This window comes from Pezoporus flaviventris, unplaced genomic scaffold (assembly GCF_033815535.1).
Source record: "Pezoporus flaviventris isolate CSIRO_AGI_PZ_B2104156 unplaced genomic scaffold, CSIRO_AGI_Pfla_v1 ptg000007l, whole genome shotgun sequence".
In the NCBI taxonomy this organism is placed as follows: Eukaryota; Metazoa; Chordata; class Aves; order Psittaciformes; family Psittacidae; genus Pezoporus; species Pezoporus flaviventris.
Window position 1 is genome coordinate 36,979,877 of NW_026892555.1, and position 16,411 is coordinate 36,996,287.

Sequence of the window (16,411 nt, forward strand, 5' to 3'; positions counted from 1 at the left end):
GTGACTGTGCAGAAGACAGAACCAGGCTTCTCTGAGGTGTCCAGTTATAGCATCAAAAGTAATGGACACAAGTGACAGTGAAGAAAAATCCATCTAGATAAAAGGAAATTTTTACAATGGGATTCGTGAAACACAGGAAGAGATGGTGGAATGTCTGTGGTTGAAGATATTCAGAAATCTACTAGTCAAGAACCTGAGAAATCTCATCTAACTTCAAAGTTGGATCTAACTTTGCAGTGAGTCTTGCTCTGAGCAGAGGCTTGGACCACATGCCCTGCCAAGGTTTCTTCTGACCTAGATTATTCTGTGGTTCTATGCTTATAGTAAGTGAAATTGACAGAAACACTGATTCTTCCAATAATTGATATCTCCCTTCTAAACTGCCTCTTGCCATTTCTGTTAAAGCTGGTAATTTTGTTATTTATCAGAAGATGGAGGTGCTCAAAACCGAGCCATGTTGAATAAATTATGTGTATTCCTTTTCTTGCCTAAAAAAGATACAGATCTTGGAAAAGTATCACTGTTTAAACTTAGCTCTTCCATGCTGTAGTGAACAATCACCCAGGGTATTTACATCTTTTCAGTGATCTGCTCTGCTAAACACTTAGCAAGCAGAGGGGCTTGCTAAATTACATGGTCTCATCCTTCCAGTTTAGTTTTGACAGTGTAGTTAACCCAGTGTACACCATGGCATGGCAACCTTCCTCTGAAGAAAAGTCTTTAGGCTCAGTGCTTTGAATGGATTTATGGGACAAGACTCTTAAAATCTCTGAAATATTAAGCGTGATCAGGGCCTGATTCTGTTGCTTTGATTTTCAGAAAAAGCAGATTGATTCAATGTAATTTGGTTTTGAACCATAAAATCAGATTACTGGTCATTCCCTCTGTTTCCATCGCTCATTATGTATGTATCTGATTAGAAAAGGAGAAAAGTTGATTACTACACTAGTTATTAATACTTGCTTCCTGCTTATTGGACTCAACTCATTAAAAGTATGTAAATAACAAATATTGTAAATGTCTGAATGTGTATGTGGGCAGAGTGAGGGGAAACAATCCCTCAGTAATAAGAAGGTCCATTAGACTGATCTTTCTGTAGTTTCTTTTAATGAAAACCCTGATACTTCAGTCTCTATATTAGGTAGTAAAGTCCTGACTGTGCAATATATACTGTATAAATCATTCTGGTATGTGAAAGAGCATCCTCAGAGCTGATATATAGCTTGTCTGCTCTATAGAACTTCCAATACTACACCAAATCATGTTCTTTTCTGTGTTGCAGATCCTGGGAAGAAGGGAAAGTTCTTATTTTTGATGACTCTTTTGAACATGAAGTATGGCAGGATGCTGAAGATTATCGCCTGATATTCATTGTGGATGTGTGGCACCCTGAGTTAACAGCACAACAGAGACGCACCCTTCCTGCTATTTAAGGGGCTGCTTCTGATGTGCGGAGCAGAGGAGCTTTAACCCCCTTGGAGAGGTTGTCCTATGCAAATAGGATTAATTTATCCAGCATACAAAGAATACAAGTATTGTAAGGGTTAGCAGAGATAAGGACTACATCCTGCAGTCATGAAGGACTTGATTTTTTTTAAAAAAAGGAAAAAAAAAAGCCATGTTTTGTTTCATACTGGTACAGCACTGATGGAAGTTTGAAAATAGGAATCTTGTCAGCCAAAGAACAATAGGTCTGGATTTTCAAATTAAGGAATGTGCAGATGTTTTTTGCCATGCCTGTATTATGCATGCTAAACTAGTCAGTTATTTGCCCGACCATGTTCAGGCACAATATTTGCAGTTCTCTATCTGGGAAATATTTCCCAGGCTTTTCTCTGGGACGCAACATGTAAAATATTTCCAAACATATGCACACAACCAACTTTGAAAATCAGTATGCAGTTTTAACGTTAGCTGCTTTAGGCCTAGAGCATGTCCCTATGTTATCAACTGTAGATGTGAATGGGTTATATGTGTTTGTATTTTTTCCTAAATAATGACTGTATTTTTCTAGCATAATTATGAACAAATCTTTACTCAACCACTATTTTTTAAAATGAACAACATATATGTAAGTGCATCTCTAGCTATTAGCAGAAGGAAAACACTACATATGATCAGATTTAATGTTTGTCCTGTGTAGCCTTCTCTTGCCTTCCTGAAAATGCAAACTGAAACTTGCATAACCAGCTGCTTAGTGAGGATTTGTTTTTCTAAAACAAAATCGTTCTCTTATTTAGCAGCAACCTTCAGTTTGATAATGTGACTTTGGAAGATAACAAGCAAATGTGACATCCGTAGGTTCAGACCTTAAACTTCTTAGGCTTATGTGGTGAACTGCTGTTTCTCCTCTCATTAGAAAAGTTTGTGTTATGATATCTGTTTTCTACCCAGCAAGGGTCTGGGATGCCTCCTTCCAGGGGATACTTCTAGGCTGTCCTTAGGTGTTCATTCAGCAGAAAAAAAATATAGCTGAAGAACTTCCTGTGCTTTGGGCAGAAGGACAAGGTCTGGCTTGCTTTTCTGCCAGAATGCAGAGCAGACAAAGAGCTTCAGGTTATTAACTTTTATTAACTTCTGCTGCCAGCATCATACAGTGTGCTAGAAAGATCCTTTAAATGACCTAATGGTGTTCTCCTTGTCTTGAAGTGTATGACATACTGCTGAAGTAGTCTTATCCCAGTACTGTTCACTGTATGTTCTATACTTGCCATACAGAATTTCTGCTATGGTAAAAAAGCCTGTTTTCAAGAAAGAAAACTGTTTGGATATTTAAGCAGTTAGCTGTTTTTTGGGGGATCTGTACTATTTAAATGGGAGATGGAGGGTGCAGCACCCTGCACTATTGATTTCTAAGAACACTAACAGGAAACAGAGACCTGAGGTTGCACAGTTGATGCTTATGACTGGCTGTTACCTACTCTCCCACAAAACTAGCTGGGTGTGGATAGGTGTGCTAGGATGCTCAGAGCTTGTCATGAGCAGTGGCAACATTACTGAGGGTTTTGAGAGACAAATACTACACTAAGGAAGGAGACACTGAGGTTACGTAGTCTCCACAGCTTCAGCTTTGCTGCCCAAAAGACACTGAACAGTCATCATATTTGTAAATGCTCAGTGGTTTTGTACTACCGAGACTACATCACGGTACCTAAGTCTCATGACCAGAATGATACCTTTGAGGGAGCAAAATACAGATAAGAGCTTTGCGTTGCCATAAAGCGAATGCTTTTCAGATTTTGTATTTTGCTAGGTAATTAAATCTTGTAATGTGATGTAACACATGATGATTGCACCATAAATTAGTGTAACCGGTTTCTGGAGGTGTGCACTTTAATTTCCTTTTTGAATATTAAACTGAAAAATCCTCTCTGGTCTAAGTCAGTTTTAGACAGCTGTGATAATTAAACTTTAACAAGTTGTCTGTGTCAAAAATAACTCTGAGACTATGCACAATATACAAGAAAGTAACAGTTATCATTTAATCATAATGAAAACATAAAATATTTGAAGATATTTTGCAGAGCTTTAGGAGAGTCAAGTGCTAAACTGGGAACAAGGTGCTTGTTATTGTGGGGGGTAAAGTAGTAAAAAGATCATAAGTAATTAAATCTGCTCGTAGTTTTATAGTCACAGGGTGTATCTTTGTAAGGTGATCAAGCAATACAAATTATATAGTATTTTGTAATTCTCTATAATAAAGACATAGTTTGTAAAGAGAGAATCAAGAACTGTTTAAATCAAAATTTGTGGTTTAGGAACATTTTTCTTAATGTTGCATTTCAGTTTCTATAGCTCAGAGGAAATACTAAATGAGTGGTAAAAGCTTTGGGACTTTCTTTATGAAAACCCATGCCATCCTTCACATTGTTTCGTTGTTCCTTTGAAGGGTTATACTTTATCTTTTCCTATTGCAAATGGCGAAAAGATAAAATTGGCAAATATAAAAGTAATCTACCCGAGATGTGTGTGTGCTGAAGTAGCACTGTTTATTAAATTGTGTAGTGATATATTGGCCACTTAAAATCATAAGTGCCTTGAATATAACAAAATATATTATGAATAGCTCCTGCAACACTGAAGTGAATCTACTCAATGCCTCCCTGTTAAGGAGCTGAGAGCATATCTGTTTGTTAGCTACAGTTACAGGATTAGCGATATATATGGTGGACAATACAGCAAACTACAGAAATCATGCCCTGAATAAGTCATATATTATTTAAGTATTCCTGTTTGCCAAATAATATTTCATCTTGAAAAAGCTTTTGAACATTGGAAATACCAATGGAAGAAGTGAATAGAAATGTTTTTTAAAATGGAGAACCATTGCAATTTAAATATTTTTTCCTTTAGATTTATTTGCAGAGGGAAATGCCAGAAAAGGGCAATATAGTCTCTTCTTTAAAAGCAGTACATACTCATTACAATGATAGGAGCTAGATTCCTCCCTGCCTGTAGTTACCTTGCTTGCAAGCACAGTCTGTACAAGATCCTACAGTTAAATACAGGCATCATACAGTTATATACAAGGCATCATATGTATGTATTCATGTCACAGCTAAAGAAAATAAATAATCCTCTGCAAGGTTTAATCCTCAAGGACAAGATTTCAGTGGTATTTGCACTTCCTGGGCAGAACAAGTCCCACATGAACGAACAATGATTGTAACAGGTCATTACAAAGATTCAGTGGTGAGTGTATTAACAGAGAAAAACTTGTAACCCAAAGTGTTTCCATTAATGCTGCAGTATAGCAGTCAGTGCCTACCTTTTATTGTCTGTTTGTTTTTTTACTTCCTGCTTTAGGCAAGTTCTCTATGACAAATCCAAATGCTTGTGAGAATTCATGAGCCAAGGGAGGCAGAACTGTGTCCTTTTATCAGGAGTTGACATCTAGTTTTCTGTAATAGGTGGTAATGCCAGGGGAGGGTAAATGGAAGAAATCCCAAAGATAAATGGGCTCAGTTGTCTTATCTGTTTAATATTCCCACAAGCCTCTGCTGCTTTTTCCTGACTCCTGTGTTGCCTTACTGGGACCATTCACTGCCTTATAGGTTCGCTGTCTACTGTGGAGGCCAGGCTTTGTATCAATGACATGCTGCTGCAGAAGAAGGGTTAGCCTGGATGAGGCTATCCAGTACAAATACTGGAGGGTAAACCCCAGATGTGTTGATAGGATCTGGCAGGATGTCCTTTCTGCCCTGTACAGACGTAAAATGTTGTAGATAAAGGCAGTATTTTGTTAGTCCATCTCTTAGGATTGACCGTGTCCAGTTGAACTATATGATCACTTCAGTATATCACTTAGGAATTCAGTGGATGTTCCAGAGGCACATTAAAAACTCTTGTGCCCATTATCATCTCATTGATATATATGGTTTACACTGCTACCTTCGATATGTTGTTGTCAACTGCTTGTTCTAGTAAATTGTCAAAGTATGGCAATTTAATTGAAGGCTAAAGGTGTGTACAGTGGTCGTAACTGTTTTAGGAAATAAAGTCACTGCACATACAATTTGATAACGATTTTTCTTTTATTTCTTTAATCTGGTTTCCATTTCAATGAAGAGATGGGGCTCTCTTTGCAGCTAGAGCAAACAGAGAAATAACAAACTGATCTTTGGCATTTCAGTTCTTCTATTCGTCCACATTTCCTTCTGGCAGAAGCTTGTACTGAATAATAAATTCAAAGTTTTCCTTTTTCATTTTAATAATGGCCCACATCTGCAATAAGCATACCCTTCTGGCTACACCTTTCACTATACTGCATGAGGGAAGGGGGTAAATGGTTCTGCCGAGCTTATATTTGCTGTTGTGACCTAAATGAAACAATCTGGATTGAACCATTAATCACTGCTGAATGCGTCCAATGGGTCTCCCTAGCAGCCCCCTTCCGCATACGCACACATGTGCACACACACACTTCTCTAATAGTCTCCCAAGTTGCCTGTGGAAAAACACATCATTAAATTAAATAATTGCATTTCATATTGTGTGCATCTGCTGCCCACACTGCTCATTCCACTTAGCCAACAGTTTCATACGGGCTTTGAAAGTTAAGAGTAATTTTTGCTAGATGTCGAAATGTGACCCCCAGTAAGCAGCATGGATGAGGTGGTCACAAAGTGTCATGTTGAATGGCATTATGCTCTCACTGATTTGTTTTGTTTTCTTAATGCAAAATCTTCCTGTAAAACTTGAGTGCTCTGTTGATGCTGCTGTTTCTGCCCTCTGTGCCAGATTAAACTGATGATTACAGTGCAAAGTTGTTTAAGTTTGAATTGTTTCTCTTTAAAACACACTTAACCTTTGCTTCTGTAAAACTGACCGTCCCTGATGGAGTCTTCAGGAAAGCTACTGACACACCCTGGTTTCTTTAACAGAGAATGCAGTCCCATAATTTCCAATGCTTTAATGTCGTAAGTCAAAAAAAGAAAGAGGTTTTTTTCTGTGGACAGACTCCTGTGTCAATAGAAATTTCTCAGTTTTTGTTCAGTGTTGGCTTCACAGACAGATGGCTGGTGACAGTTGTTACTTGTCAAGAAACATGAAGGACTTGTTCTCAAGCAAAACACGGGCATGAGTATGTGTGTTGTGTGCTCTGTGGGTTCCTGGTATGGTGGAAGTCTGTTGATGTATACGTGCATGTTGAGCACATGGGAGCTCAGTCCAGAGCCAGCAGCGGTTGGGTGTTCTCGCTTTCTCCCTGGTCTTCATGTTTCAGCGTGCCAGCTTCCACCACAGACTGGGACCTGAAAGCAAGAAGATATGCATGCTAGCGAAGGCTGCTGCAGAAGCACTCACCTTCCTGGAGTCCCTTTGCTTCATTTTATGGTTTTTGCTTTTGTCCATTTTCATCTTAATGGCCTTTTAATTCTTTTCTGTGGAACTCGTACAGAATTTGAGAAACAGTCCTTTAAATATGAACAGCGATATGACTCATTGCAGATCTCAAATGCTTATAATTTAATGCTTAGCTACCATCCATAATGCTGGACAGACCTAGCAATTTAAAGGCCTGATTCTGAGATACCATGAGATTGTTGGTGCTTAATGTCTTCCTAGGCAAAACTGCTTGTGCAACTGCTTGTTAGAAAGCAAAGTCATCTGTACAAGTGCTTGCAGAAGTGAGTCTCAGCTCATGCTTGTTACAGACCTAAAGTAGACAAATCACATTTTACTGATGTAGAGGTTTAAGAAGCAAAACATCTATGAGTTACCCAAGATCAATGAAGAAGCCAATGTTAATACAACAACAAAGGACCTTTTGGTGTGCCCAGTCCTGTACTTTATCCATTTCCCTGCCTATGCCCTTGAAGAGCTTTATTCAGGGGTAGTCTATTTAAAATTCATTTCTGTCTTCAAGATGGGAAGCATTATTTATTTGTTGTTACTGGCCGAAAAAATATAAACCAGACCCAACATATAAGTGAATAAACACTAGAGAAAGTGGAGCATGGTGATTTCTTGTAGTGACAAATGCTTAACAGGTTTAAACTAGTGGGAAAATTCAAGACTATTTCATTTTCTGAGGTCTGTGTGCTCCAGTGTTTGCTCATTGTGCAGCGGAAGGAGGAACTGTTGAGTTTATTGCTAAAGAGTTTTGTTATCCTCCATTTTCTATGGCTTAGGCTAGGAGCTGCCTCCCAGTTTGGAGTGGGCAATAAGCCTTAGAACAAAATTGCTGTATCTGGAAGATTTAAAAAGGGAACTTTTTCAAATACAGGGGTAGCATTTCCAAGAGCCTGCATTTGCATAGTGGATAATATATTTCTACAGAGCCCGTTTTCTCATGGATAGCTTTTAGAATTAGAGGTAGCTCTTATTCCCTATAGGATCTGTTTGTAGTTCCCAGTTGTTCATTATGGTAACCTCAGTTTAAGCCTTCGTTATTTCATGATATTAGATATCACCTCTTTTGATAAGAATCATTAATAAATTGCATCCTTTGGTAACAGCAGCACTTGATCAGGAATGAATACCATGACTGTGAATAACTTGTGTAATTATTTTTCTTATTCTTATGCCTGGAGCTTTCATTAAAGCATAATAAAAAAATTTCATTTAAAAAAATGTCTCTGAAGAGAGATAACAAAAACCGGATGCTCAATGGGAAAATTTTATGCCAAAGTTTTCAAAGAAAATATGTTTGCTCAAATGTTTTTGCTGTGTATTTTTACAGTAACATGACATGCGTGATGTTTATGACTGCATTTTAATATAGAAAGGCAGCTGGTTCAGGAGATTAGGCAAAATGGCAATTTACATATTTCTAGTATGTGGCAGCAAAAACATCTTGTGGCTTTGAAACCGGTACAGAATGGATACAAACTGCAACATCAACACCTCCTTATTTTCTCTTCTGAACAACCAGTTTAAATTATTATTAAATAATACCTTGTTAATACTTGTCACCAATGTATTGTTCCTGTCTGATCCACTGCTCTACAATACAGATCCATTGAAGCATTTGCTAGCATAGAATCACGGAATGGTTTGGGTTGAAAAGGACCTTAAGATCATATACTTACAAGCCCCCTTCCACTAGACCAGGTTGCTCAAAGGCCCATCCAACCTGGCCGTGAACACAGCCAGGGATGGGGCAGCCACAGCTTCTCTGGTCAACCTGTGCCAATTTCTCACCATCCTCACAGTAAAGAAATTCTTCCTAATGTCTAATCTAAATCTACCCTCTTTCAGCTTGAAGCCCTTTTCCTATTGATACTTCTTCTTATAAGAAGTCGCTCCCCAGCATCCTTGTAGGCCCCCTTCAGATACTGGAAGGCTGCTATAAAGTCTCCATACAGCCTTCTCCAGGCTGAACAGCAGAAAGTTTTGCTCTAAGACACATGTGACAAATCTCACAATTTTGCATTTTATGTTCACTGTTGATTTTCTTTCTCATCTCATTACACACACAAAAAATATATTCTTGCATCTATAATAGCAAGATATCAATTTTCTCTCCATACCGGTACTCAGATGCACATCAGGTTGGGAGCAACATCATAGTCTCAAACCCTGTGTGCAGGTCCTACGCTGTTCCTTTTCAGACAGAGCCAAAATATCTGGAGCATCAAACAAATGTATTGCAGCCCCCCTGACCTCCAAGCTCAAGATGCCAAATGATTCAAACACAGTGTCCAGCCTTTCTGAATAATGTAGAGATCCAGCTGAGATTTTAGTTATCTCCCAAGTTCTGCAGCAACAATCTTTTTGACTTTTCTGCTAGAAGCTTCTTAGACCCCTATCCTAAAGCAAACAGTTCAGACATCTATGTGAAGGGCACAATCGTAATTTAAACAATCATCGGTATTTTCTAAGACCTCACAATAAAGGACTTACTGTCTTGTTTGGATTTCTGTTTTCCAAATGCATCAGGTTTTGGTCTGCTGAAAAATGTTCCCAGTTTTGCTTTTAACTTTAGTTTTATATTGGAAAAAAAGAGAAAATTACTTAATTCTTAACAAGATTCTAATATAATTTTCCCATATTCATTTATGGTATTAAAAATGTAGATGCTCAGAAAAGCTTTTTGGCAGTATATATCAATGCAGCTCACAATCTAATGTAATAACTCAGTGTGAAAGATATGTTTTATGGGCCTAGAACATCCTGGAATATGTATTCCATAGATATACTTTATTTAATGACAGAGAAAAGATGATTTGCAATAGGTTGCTGTTGCAGAAACCATTTTTAACTGGCCGGTAACTATATCTTGTGGTTGTAGAAATTAATATAAGACAAATACTATTTGAAAGAATGCACCCTATATGTTGGTGTCAGCTTGCCTTTCTGTATCTAACCCATTTGGTTCAAGGAAAGCGGTCATATTCTAGGCATGTGCAAGTTTACACAATATTTAGTGGGATTTGTATGCTGACTCTAGTATTGAACCTAGGACTAAGACTAGTTTCTGTTTTAAAAGCACTGCTGCCTGGCTTAACTGCATTAACATTTTCTTCAGAGAACTTTACAATCGTGTTTCTAATTTTGGTGCTTGAATCGTGGTGCTTGAAAGGTCTTCAGGTATCTAACTCCAACTTAATTTCCATAGAAAAATAAACTGCAGTCAGGCACCTAAGCACCTTTCCCCTGACTAGTCCTTTTAATTTGCAACCATCTTTGCATTAAAAACACCAAAGCACCCTCTTCTACTACTGTTTAAGCCAAATCGTAAATATCAATGTGTAAAAATACCTGATGGGATCTAGAAGAGAACCTGAAGCCAGACTCTTAGTGATACCCAGTAATACTTCATTAGTGTATCCGCTATGCATACACTGGTATGTGGCACATTCCCTGTGTTCGCTGCAACTTTGGAATCCTAAATGAGTATGTTTGAATTCAAACCTTTCTGGTTTTCCTCCTTTCTCAGGTAACAATTCTCAATAACCAGTTTGGAAGAGGCTTCGGTGTGGAGGGTGTGGTTGAGTTGAAGTTTAACACAAGTAGATAATTGTATCACATATGATACAGTCACTGTGCGAGGCCCTGAGCTGGCTAATTCTGAAGTAATAAATAGATAAGTCAATGCCCACAGATTTTCCTAGTGTAGTTTTCAAGGCTAGGTGACCTTGCTTAGGAGAGCAAAATGAAAACGGAAAGAGAAATGAATTCTCAGTCTCATATCTGACACCTTAAATGCCATTCGAGTGTGCTCCATTTAAAGTGTCAATCAAACCCCCCATGGTTGTTTTACTGTTCAGCAAGAATATTTGGAAGTCTGGAAAATCAACACTACCCAGCTGTTCTTCCAGCAGGTCAGCCATATATTTCAAATGACAGCACTGCATAGGTATGTACATCAATATCTAAGAGAGCAGATGGCTTTATGCGTGTGGCCATTTGAATGCAACTATCTCAAGTTCACTCAGAAAACATGTAAGAAGACTGGATGCACGCCTTCTAGTTGCACTGATTTCAGAAGACTCCTGTCAAAGTACAGCTGGAGAAAATCAGCTCACAGGAATTTATGTCTGTTGGGTATCAGTTTTGTTTCCCATAAAAAATCAAATACTAAAATTGTGCGCTGAGCTAACAGTAACTGCCAGCGTACCATACCATGCTTGCCTTAAGACATTTTCCTGTTCTCTGATTCCTCATTCTATGCTTTTCATCACAACAATGCTGATGTGCTGCAGCCCACAGGAGCAAGAACGTATTACATTGTGCTAGGATTCCTTTGGAGGGTTTTGTGGAGGAAAGAGGAGGGTGGCATGCTTTTTTACCCATGTGCAGGAGGCTTCAAGCTGTCAGAGTGACACGTTGCAGCCAATCAATCAGACCACATTGTGTGACTCTATTCATCCACTTCTCACCCCCCATCTGCTCATTTCCCTCTAGTTCCTTTCCCATTACACCAGCAACTCAGGGCTGTTCATCTCCAAATTATTCATTGCATTTATGGAACATAATAAGCATTTTTTTAGATCACACCTGTAAATGTTTGTATTGACAAGGTCTGACTGGCATTTCTTTCTCATCTTCCTCACTCCCCATCAGCCTAAAGAAGTGGGTACAGCACCCCAGGGTGTGCTCTGCAACACACTTCAAGACTATGCCTTCATCAGGTGGCAAAACCAAGGATTTCCCCCCAGTATTACAGAAACAATGCATATGTGCATGTGTGTAGTAGTTGTGCTAAAAAGGTACTCTTTTACTATTGAAAGCACTAGAAAATGAAATGCATGGGCAAGGCATCTTGAAAGACATGTATGCTCCCGCGAGTGGTGCAGGCAGATGTAGGCAAGCTCTGCTCAGCAGTGCACAGCTCCAACCCAGAAGCCATGATGTGTGGCTCTCTGCCCAGGTTAATAAGCCCTGCTGAAATCTCTTGCTAATGCAGCTCTGCAGCTTCTGCACTTGCACTGCCTCACAGCTCGGTATCAAGGCAGCGTGGCATTGTGCAGCAGAGACCTGCCTGGAGGGGCAGCTTTGATATTCAAACCACAGCACTTCAAGGAGATGAAGCAGCGTCTGTGTCTAGGGGCACAGCTGAGCTGGTGAAGTGATCCACCAACGTGGTGAGTCAGAGTGTGAAAACTCTGGCTTAACTTTATGCCAGCCCAGTGCTTAGCCCACAGGACAATGGTGACAAGCTGCTGCACTTCCCGAATGGGAGCTGGTTTTGTGGGCACCATGGCAGTAGTGACAATCTTTGTGCTAATGGTTAGCACATCCTAGGGAGAGGTCTCTGTCTGCCTTGGCACATCACAGCCAGGGGTGACCATGGTCCAGATCTCTCTTTAACTCTGTGTGTGGTGAAGTCTTTGTGAGTGCATCTGTGCTGCTAAAGATGTGACTGCTGCACAGTGAAGCTCAGCATGAGACCCCTCATCCTCTCTGGGCCCTTCAGCTCTCTACACGCCCTTCCTTTCCCAACAGCTAGCCCCAGCTGCTTCTCCTGACCACAAACCCTGGGCATACCTCACTGCAGGGTGTGCACCAAATAGTGGTAAGGATGACACTGCACCACATTTGCCTCTAACCATGGCCAGCCAGCTCTGCACCCTGTCCTCTGAGACCCAGAGGAGAGCAAGAGCAGGCACTGTGCAGGCCAAATGCAGCCAGGCTACTCTGCCAGAGGCTAATCCTGATCAATACAGACAGGAGTTGTCAGTCTGTGCCACCGACCTTGGAACTAGGGTGCACACCCTGGTTTTCTTCATCAGTGTGGTTGTACCTGATTATCTCTCACTCCTAAATGCTCTGAAATTCCTTGTCAAGATATTGACTTGGTCACATCCCAAGAACAGAAGAGTGGAAATACATGGGTGGGAGCTTGTTTTTTCTGCTGTAGTCTGACTCATCCACATGCTTTTTTTCACATAGAAGGAATAGGAGCACCTGCTTCAGACAGAAGTTCCTGGAAGACCCTTAATCCCCCAGGGTGCACTATGTAAGCCTAGTTATGGGGCCAAATAAAGACAACACTGCAGCAGCAGTCAGCACCAATTTACAGCAGATTCAGTGAGAGCTGCTAAAAGCTGTGCAGAATATGACACCCAAACAAAAGAAATTCAGGCCAACTAATGAAGAGAATTTTCTTCTCCCACGTTATCAGTATTACACGCACACATGAACTTCTCATCACCATTCCTGCTTTTCCTGGTCATTCCAGTTTCCTTGCTCACCAAGCACTCTTTCTAGCCCAACATCTTCCAGTCTCTCTGCTCAGACACTCCAGATGTTTACACCTGCCTCATCTTTTTTCTGCCTTTTTTGCTCCCATTCCAGTGACTCCAGTTCCCAGTACCTCAACCAGATTTGTCACTGAATCACAGTCTCCTCACTTCTGCAATAAAAGGGAAGAAGAAACCCCAAGAGCAAACGATGTCAGTATTCTTACCCTCCTACGCTACATCAGAAATTTCCTGTCCTTGACAAGAACAGCAGTGCATCACGAAAGCAACCCTGCAGATCTACAATTTAGACTGGAAAGCAAGCACCAACACAGTTGAAAGAGCCAAAATGGCTGGGTATGTGGGGGTGTTGTAACCTCTAGAGTGCGCCCTAGCCCCAGGAGCACTCCTTGTTCTTTCTTGGAGGGCTCTTTCCTCCCTCAGTGCTCAGGGTTTTCAGTGCCAAGCTGGTAAGTGGCTATTTATTTTGCTTTCTTCTAGCAGTTCAGCGTGTGGCTCTGTGACACATTTGCTGCCTATTATTCCAAGCCTCAATCTGAAGATAGCCTTTGTTAATTCCCTCCTGAGCTTTTCCGTGGAGTTCATCAACACAGTACTTGTGTGCCTCTTAAATGCAAATTCATCTACTGCCATAGCACGACTGTGAGCATTTTTTTTCATTTCCATTTCACATGCGGAGAGCTGAAGCACAGTTAGATTAGGATCGAAGTATTCCTCTAATGTGGGGTGCCCGTTTCCCAGCGCCAAGAGGGTCTCATTTTGCAGAGTGCTCAGCATTATGTGGCAGCTTGTGTGTTCAAAGCACATGTCCCCTTGATTTGTGCTGCAGGTGAGCGCTGAGTATTTCTGGAAATTAGACCCCAGAGTCTCTAGCTTGGCAAGCTGAAAATAAGCAACGTTCAATCTCACCATCTGTGTGAAGGTTGGTTTAAGTGACTTGCCAGGCCAATGCAGGGGCTCAGGGAGAGGAGAGCAGGATCTGCCTCTCCAGGCCTGCACCCAACAGGCTTAACCAAAGCTCCATTCCTGGCCTCCATCAGCCCTCCCCCTGCCATCCTTGTTTGCTGGTCCATCAAGTGCGCTTTCTAGCCCATCTGCTTCCATTCCTTTATGCCTGCCTTATCTTTCAGTCTGCCTTGTGGCTCCCATCCCAGTGACCCAAATTCCCAGTATCCCAGCTGGGTTCCGTACTAAATCCTCTCCAATTCTCCTGCCAATGGTGAAGAAATGCAGCCCCCGGAGCATGGGCTGTCAGTCTGTCAAATCCTAGCTCCTTGTCTTGCTACAGCCTGGGCTAGTGCAGGGAAGGTTGTGATCACAAGTAGAAGTTGTAATTTCAAACACCCTCTGCACCCTATGGCCTAGGCCAGAGATGCATTGAGCCATCAGCCCAAGCTGAACAAGTTTATTTATGCTGGGAGGCCGAGCTAAAACATGAGGCAGTCCTTGAGGTCATTAAATGCTGAAATTAAATATGCTCCTACAGAGCATGTGTGAATTGCCTTTTCAAAGGCTTGTAACTCAGCCAGATGTAGGTGGGTTTTTCACAGGACAGCAAAAGACATAAGCATTGTAAAACCATTTGTTTTATTAAGTGTCATGTCTCTAATCTAAACTACAAAACTTTTGGCAAATTTATAGCCATCTGAAGACGTAATTTACAATGCAATATTTTAGGCAGCCTGAGCAGCACTGGTTCCACCATTCCCACCTCCAGCCTGTGTTTGTGCACCCATGCACTGGTAACTGAGTGCTGTGAGCAGATGAAACCTGTGCTGTTAATTCCCTCAGAGAGCAACTGATTTCCTGCCTTGTCCCAGGTGACACCAGCACCAAGCTGCCTGTCTTTCCTGTAACTGGGTCAGCTGTGGCTTTGCAACTGATCTCCTATTCGGCTTCTCTGCCTTCTGGCTCCTGAGGATATTCTGCATCGTCTCCCCTGCAGCCTCCCTGGGACCTGCTAATATGCCAGATCCACTGGCTCCCTTCCATTTCTCTCTGATGTATTAGCAGAACTCCAATCAAAAGGTATAAAACCATTCAACAGCTAATGATCTATATTACTAGATAGTGCATACATTACGTGATATGCATGTCCCCAGGACACCTGCTTTACTATTAAGACATGTCTCATTCATAATCTGTGTATGGGAGAAGCATTTCTGCAGAAGCATTCAGGAATTCTGTTTTGCAAAATAAGTCATAATAAAATAATGAATATAAGCCTTACACCATAGGTCTCACATACTACAGTGAGATATTTTAACTGAAAGCTTACAAGGAGTATTTCCCTTTTCCCCCAGTACATGTGGAAATGCACCCCAGCTGCAAGCAGAGCAATGCAGATGCCATCCACAGGCAGTGAGAAGTTTTCACACGTTTTCATACTGATTTTTATTTGCTGGTATTTTACTACTTCTGCAGTAAATTGGTGCTGACTGTGAACCAGCATAAAACATGACCCATAAAAGCAGAAACATATGGTGAAGAAACATTAAGGTCACACCAAGGATAACAACTAGAAAGTTCTGCCTTGCACAGCCCAGCCGGGAATATGGAGGAACCAGTCTGAATAAATAAAACCCTTGCATAAGTCACCCCAATGAATGGCCTCTTTTGGATCTAAAGCTGTTCCAGTCAGCATCGGTGTGTATCAGTTGGGAGCAGTATCCCATTTCTGAGAACCAACAATTAGTTTCAGCAGGCAAGTTCATTTGAAGATCAATCCTTTTGAAAGTACACACATCAGGAGGCAATAATGGCAAACCCTAACCTGTACTTTAAAATCCTCACTCTAATCTAGGGCATAAAATTCCACATGCTCTGGCTCAACAACATGAGGCAACGCATTCCAACAGTTTTTTTCACTGCATTTTCAAAATGCCTAAATACAGGGGCTTTTGATGAACCACTAGGCAAGTCATTGCATCTTTAGGTGCTCAAGTCCTTTAAGGTGAGAGGAAATGGCCTCAAGTTGTGCTAGGAAAGGTTTAGACTGGATATTAGGAAAGATTTTTTTCACCATAAAGGTTGTCAAGCATTGGAACAGGCTGCCCAGGGAAGTGGTTGTGCCACCCTCCATGGAGATATTTGAAAGATGTGTAGATGTATAGCTTAGGGACATGGTCTATTGATGGACTTGGTTAATGGTTGGACTCGATGATCTTAAAGGTCTTTTCCAACCTAAATGATTCATGATTCTGTAAGTTTCTACTTCACAGCAGGAAAAGGTGTCTCAATGCATAAATTGTACATTTTCACAA

General features: G+C 40.8%; 2 protein-coding genes across 8 annotated transcripts in view; one reads left to right on the plus strand and one right to left on the minus strand.

Annotated features, from left to right (window-relative positions):
- Nucleotides 1-5,514, plus strand: part of ASPH (aspartate beta-hydroxylase) — a 111,200-nt gene extending 105,686 nt beyond the window's left edge. For all 7 annotated transcript variants that reach the window (XM_061448394.1, XM_061448396.1, XM_061448399.1 and 4 more), the window contains one exon: nt 1,283-5,514. In XM_061448394.1, the coding sequence (XP_061304378.1) occupies nt 1,283-1,433 (151 nt within the window). In that variant the 3' untranslated portion in view covers nt 1,434-5,514. The remainder of the gene's footprint in view (nt 1-1,282) is intronic.
- Nucleotide 5,515: 1 nt separating this feature from the next.
- CLVS1 (clavesin 1) overlaps nt 5,516-16,411 on the minus strand; it is a 101,851-nt gene continuing 90,955 nt past the window's right edge. Inside the window, exon 6 of the mRNA XM_061448403.1 lies at nt 5,516-6,752. Coding sequence (XP_061304387.1) covers nt 6,665-6,752 — 88 coding nt within the window. The 3' untranslated portion in view covers nt 5,516-6,664. The remainder of the gene's footprint in view (nt 6,753-16,411) is intronic.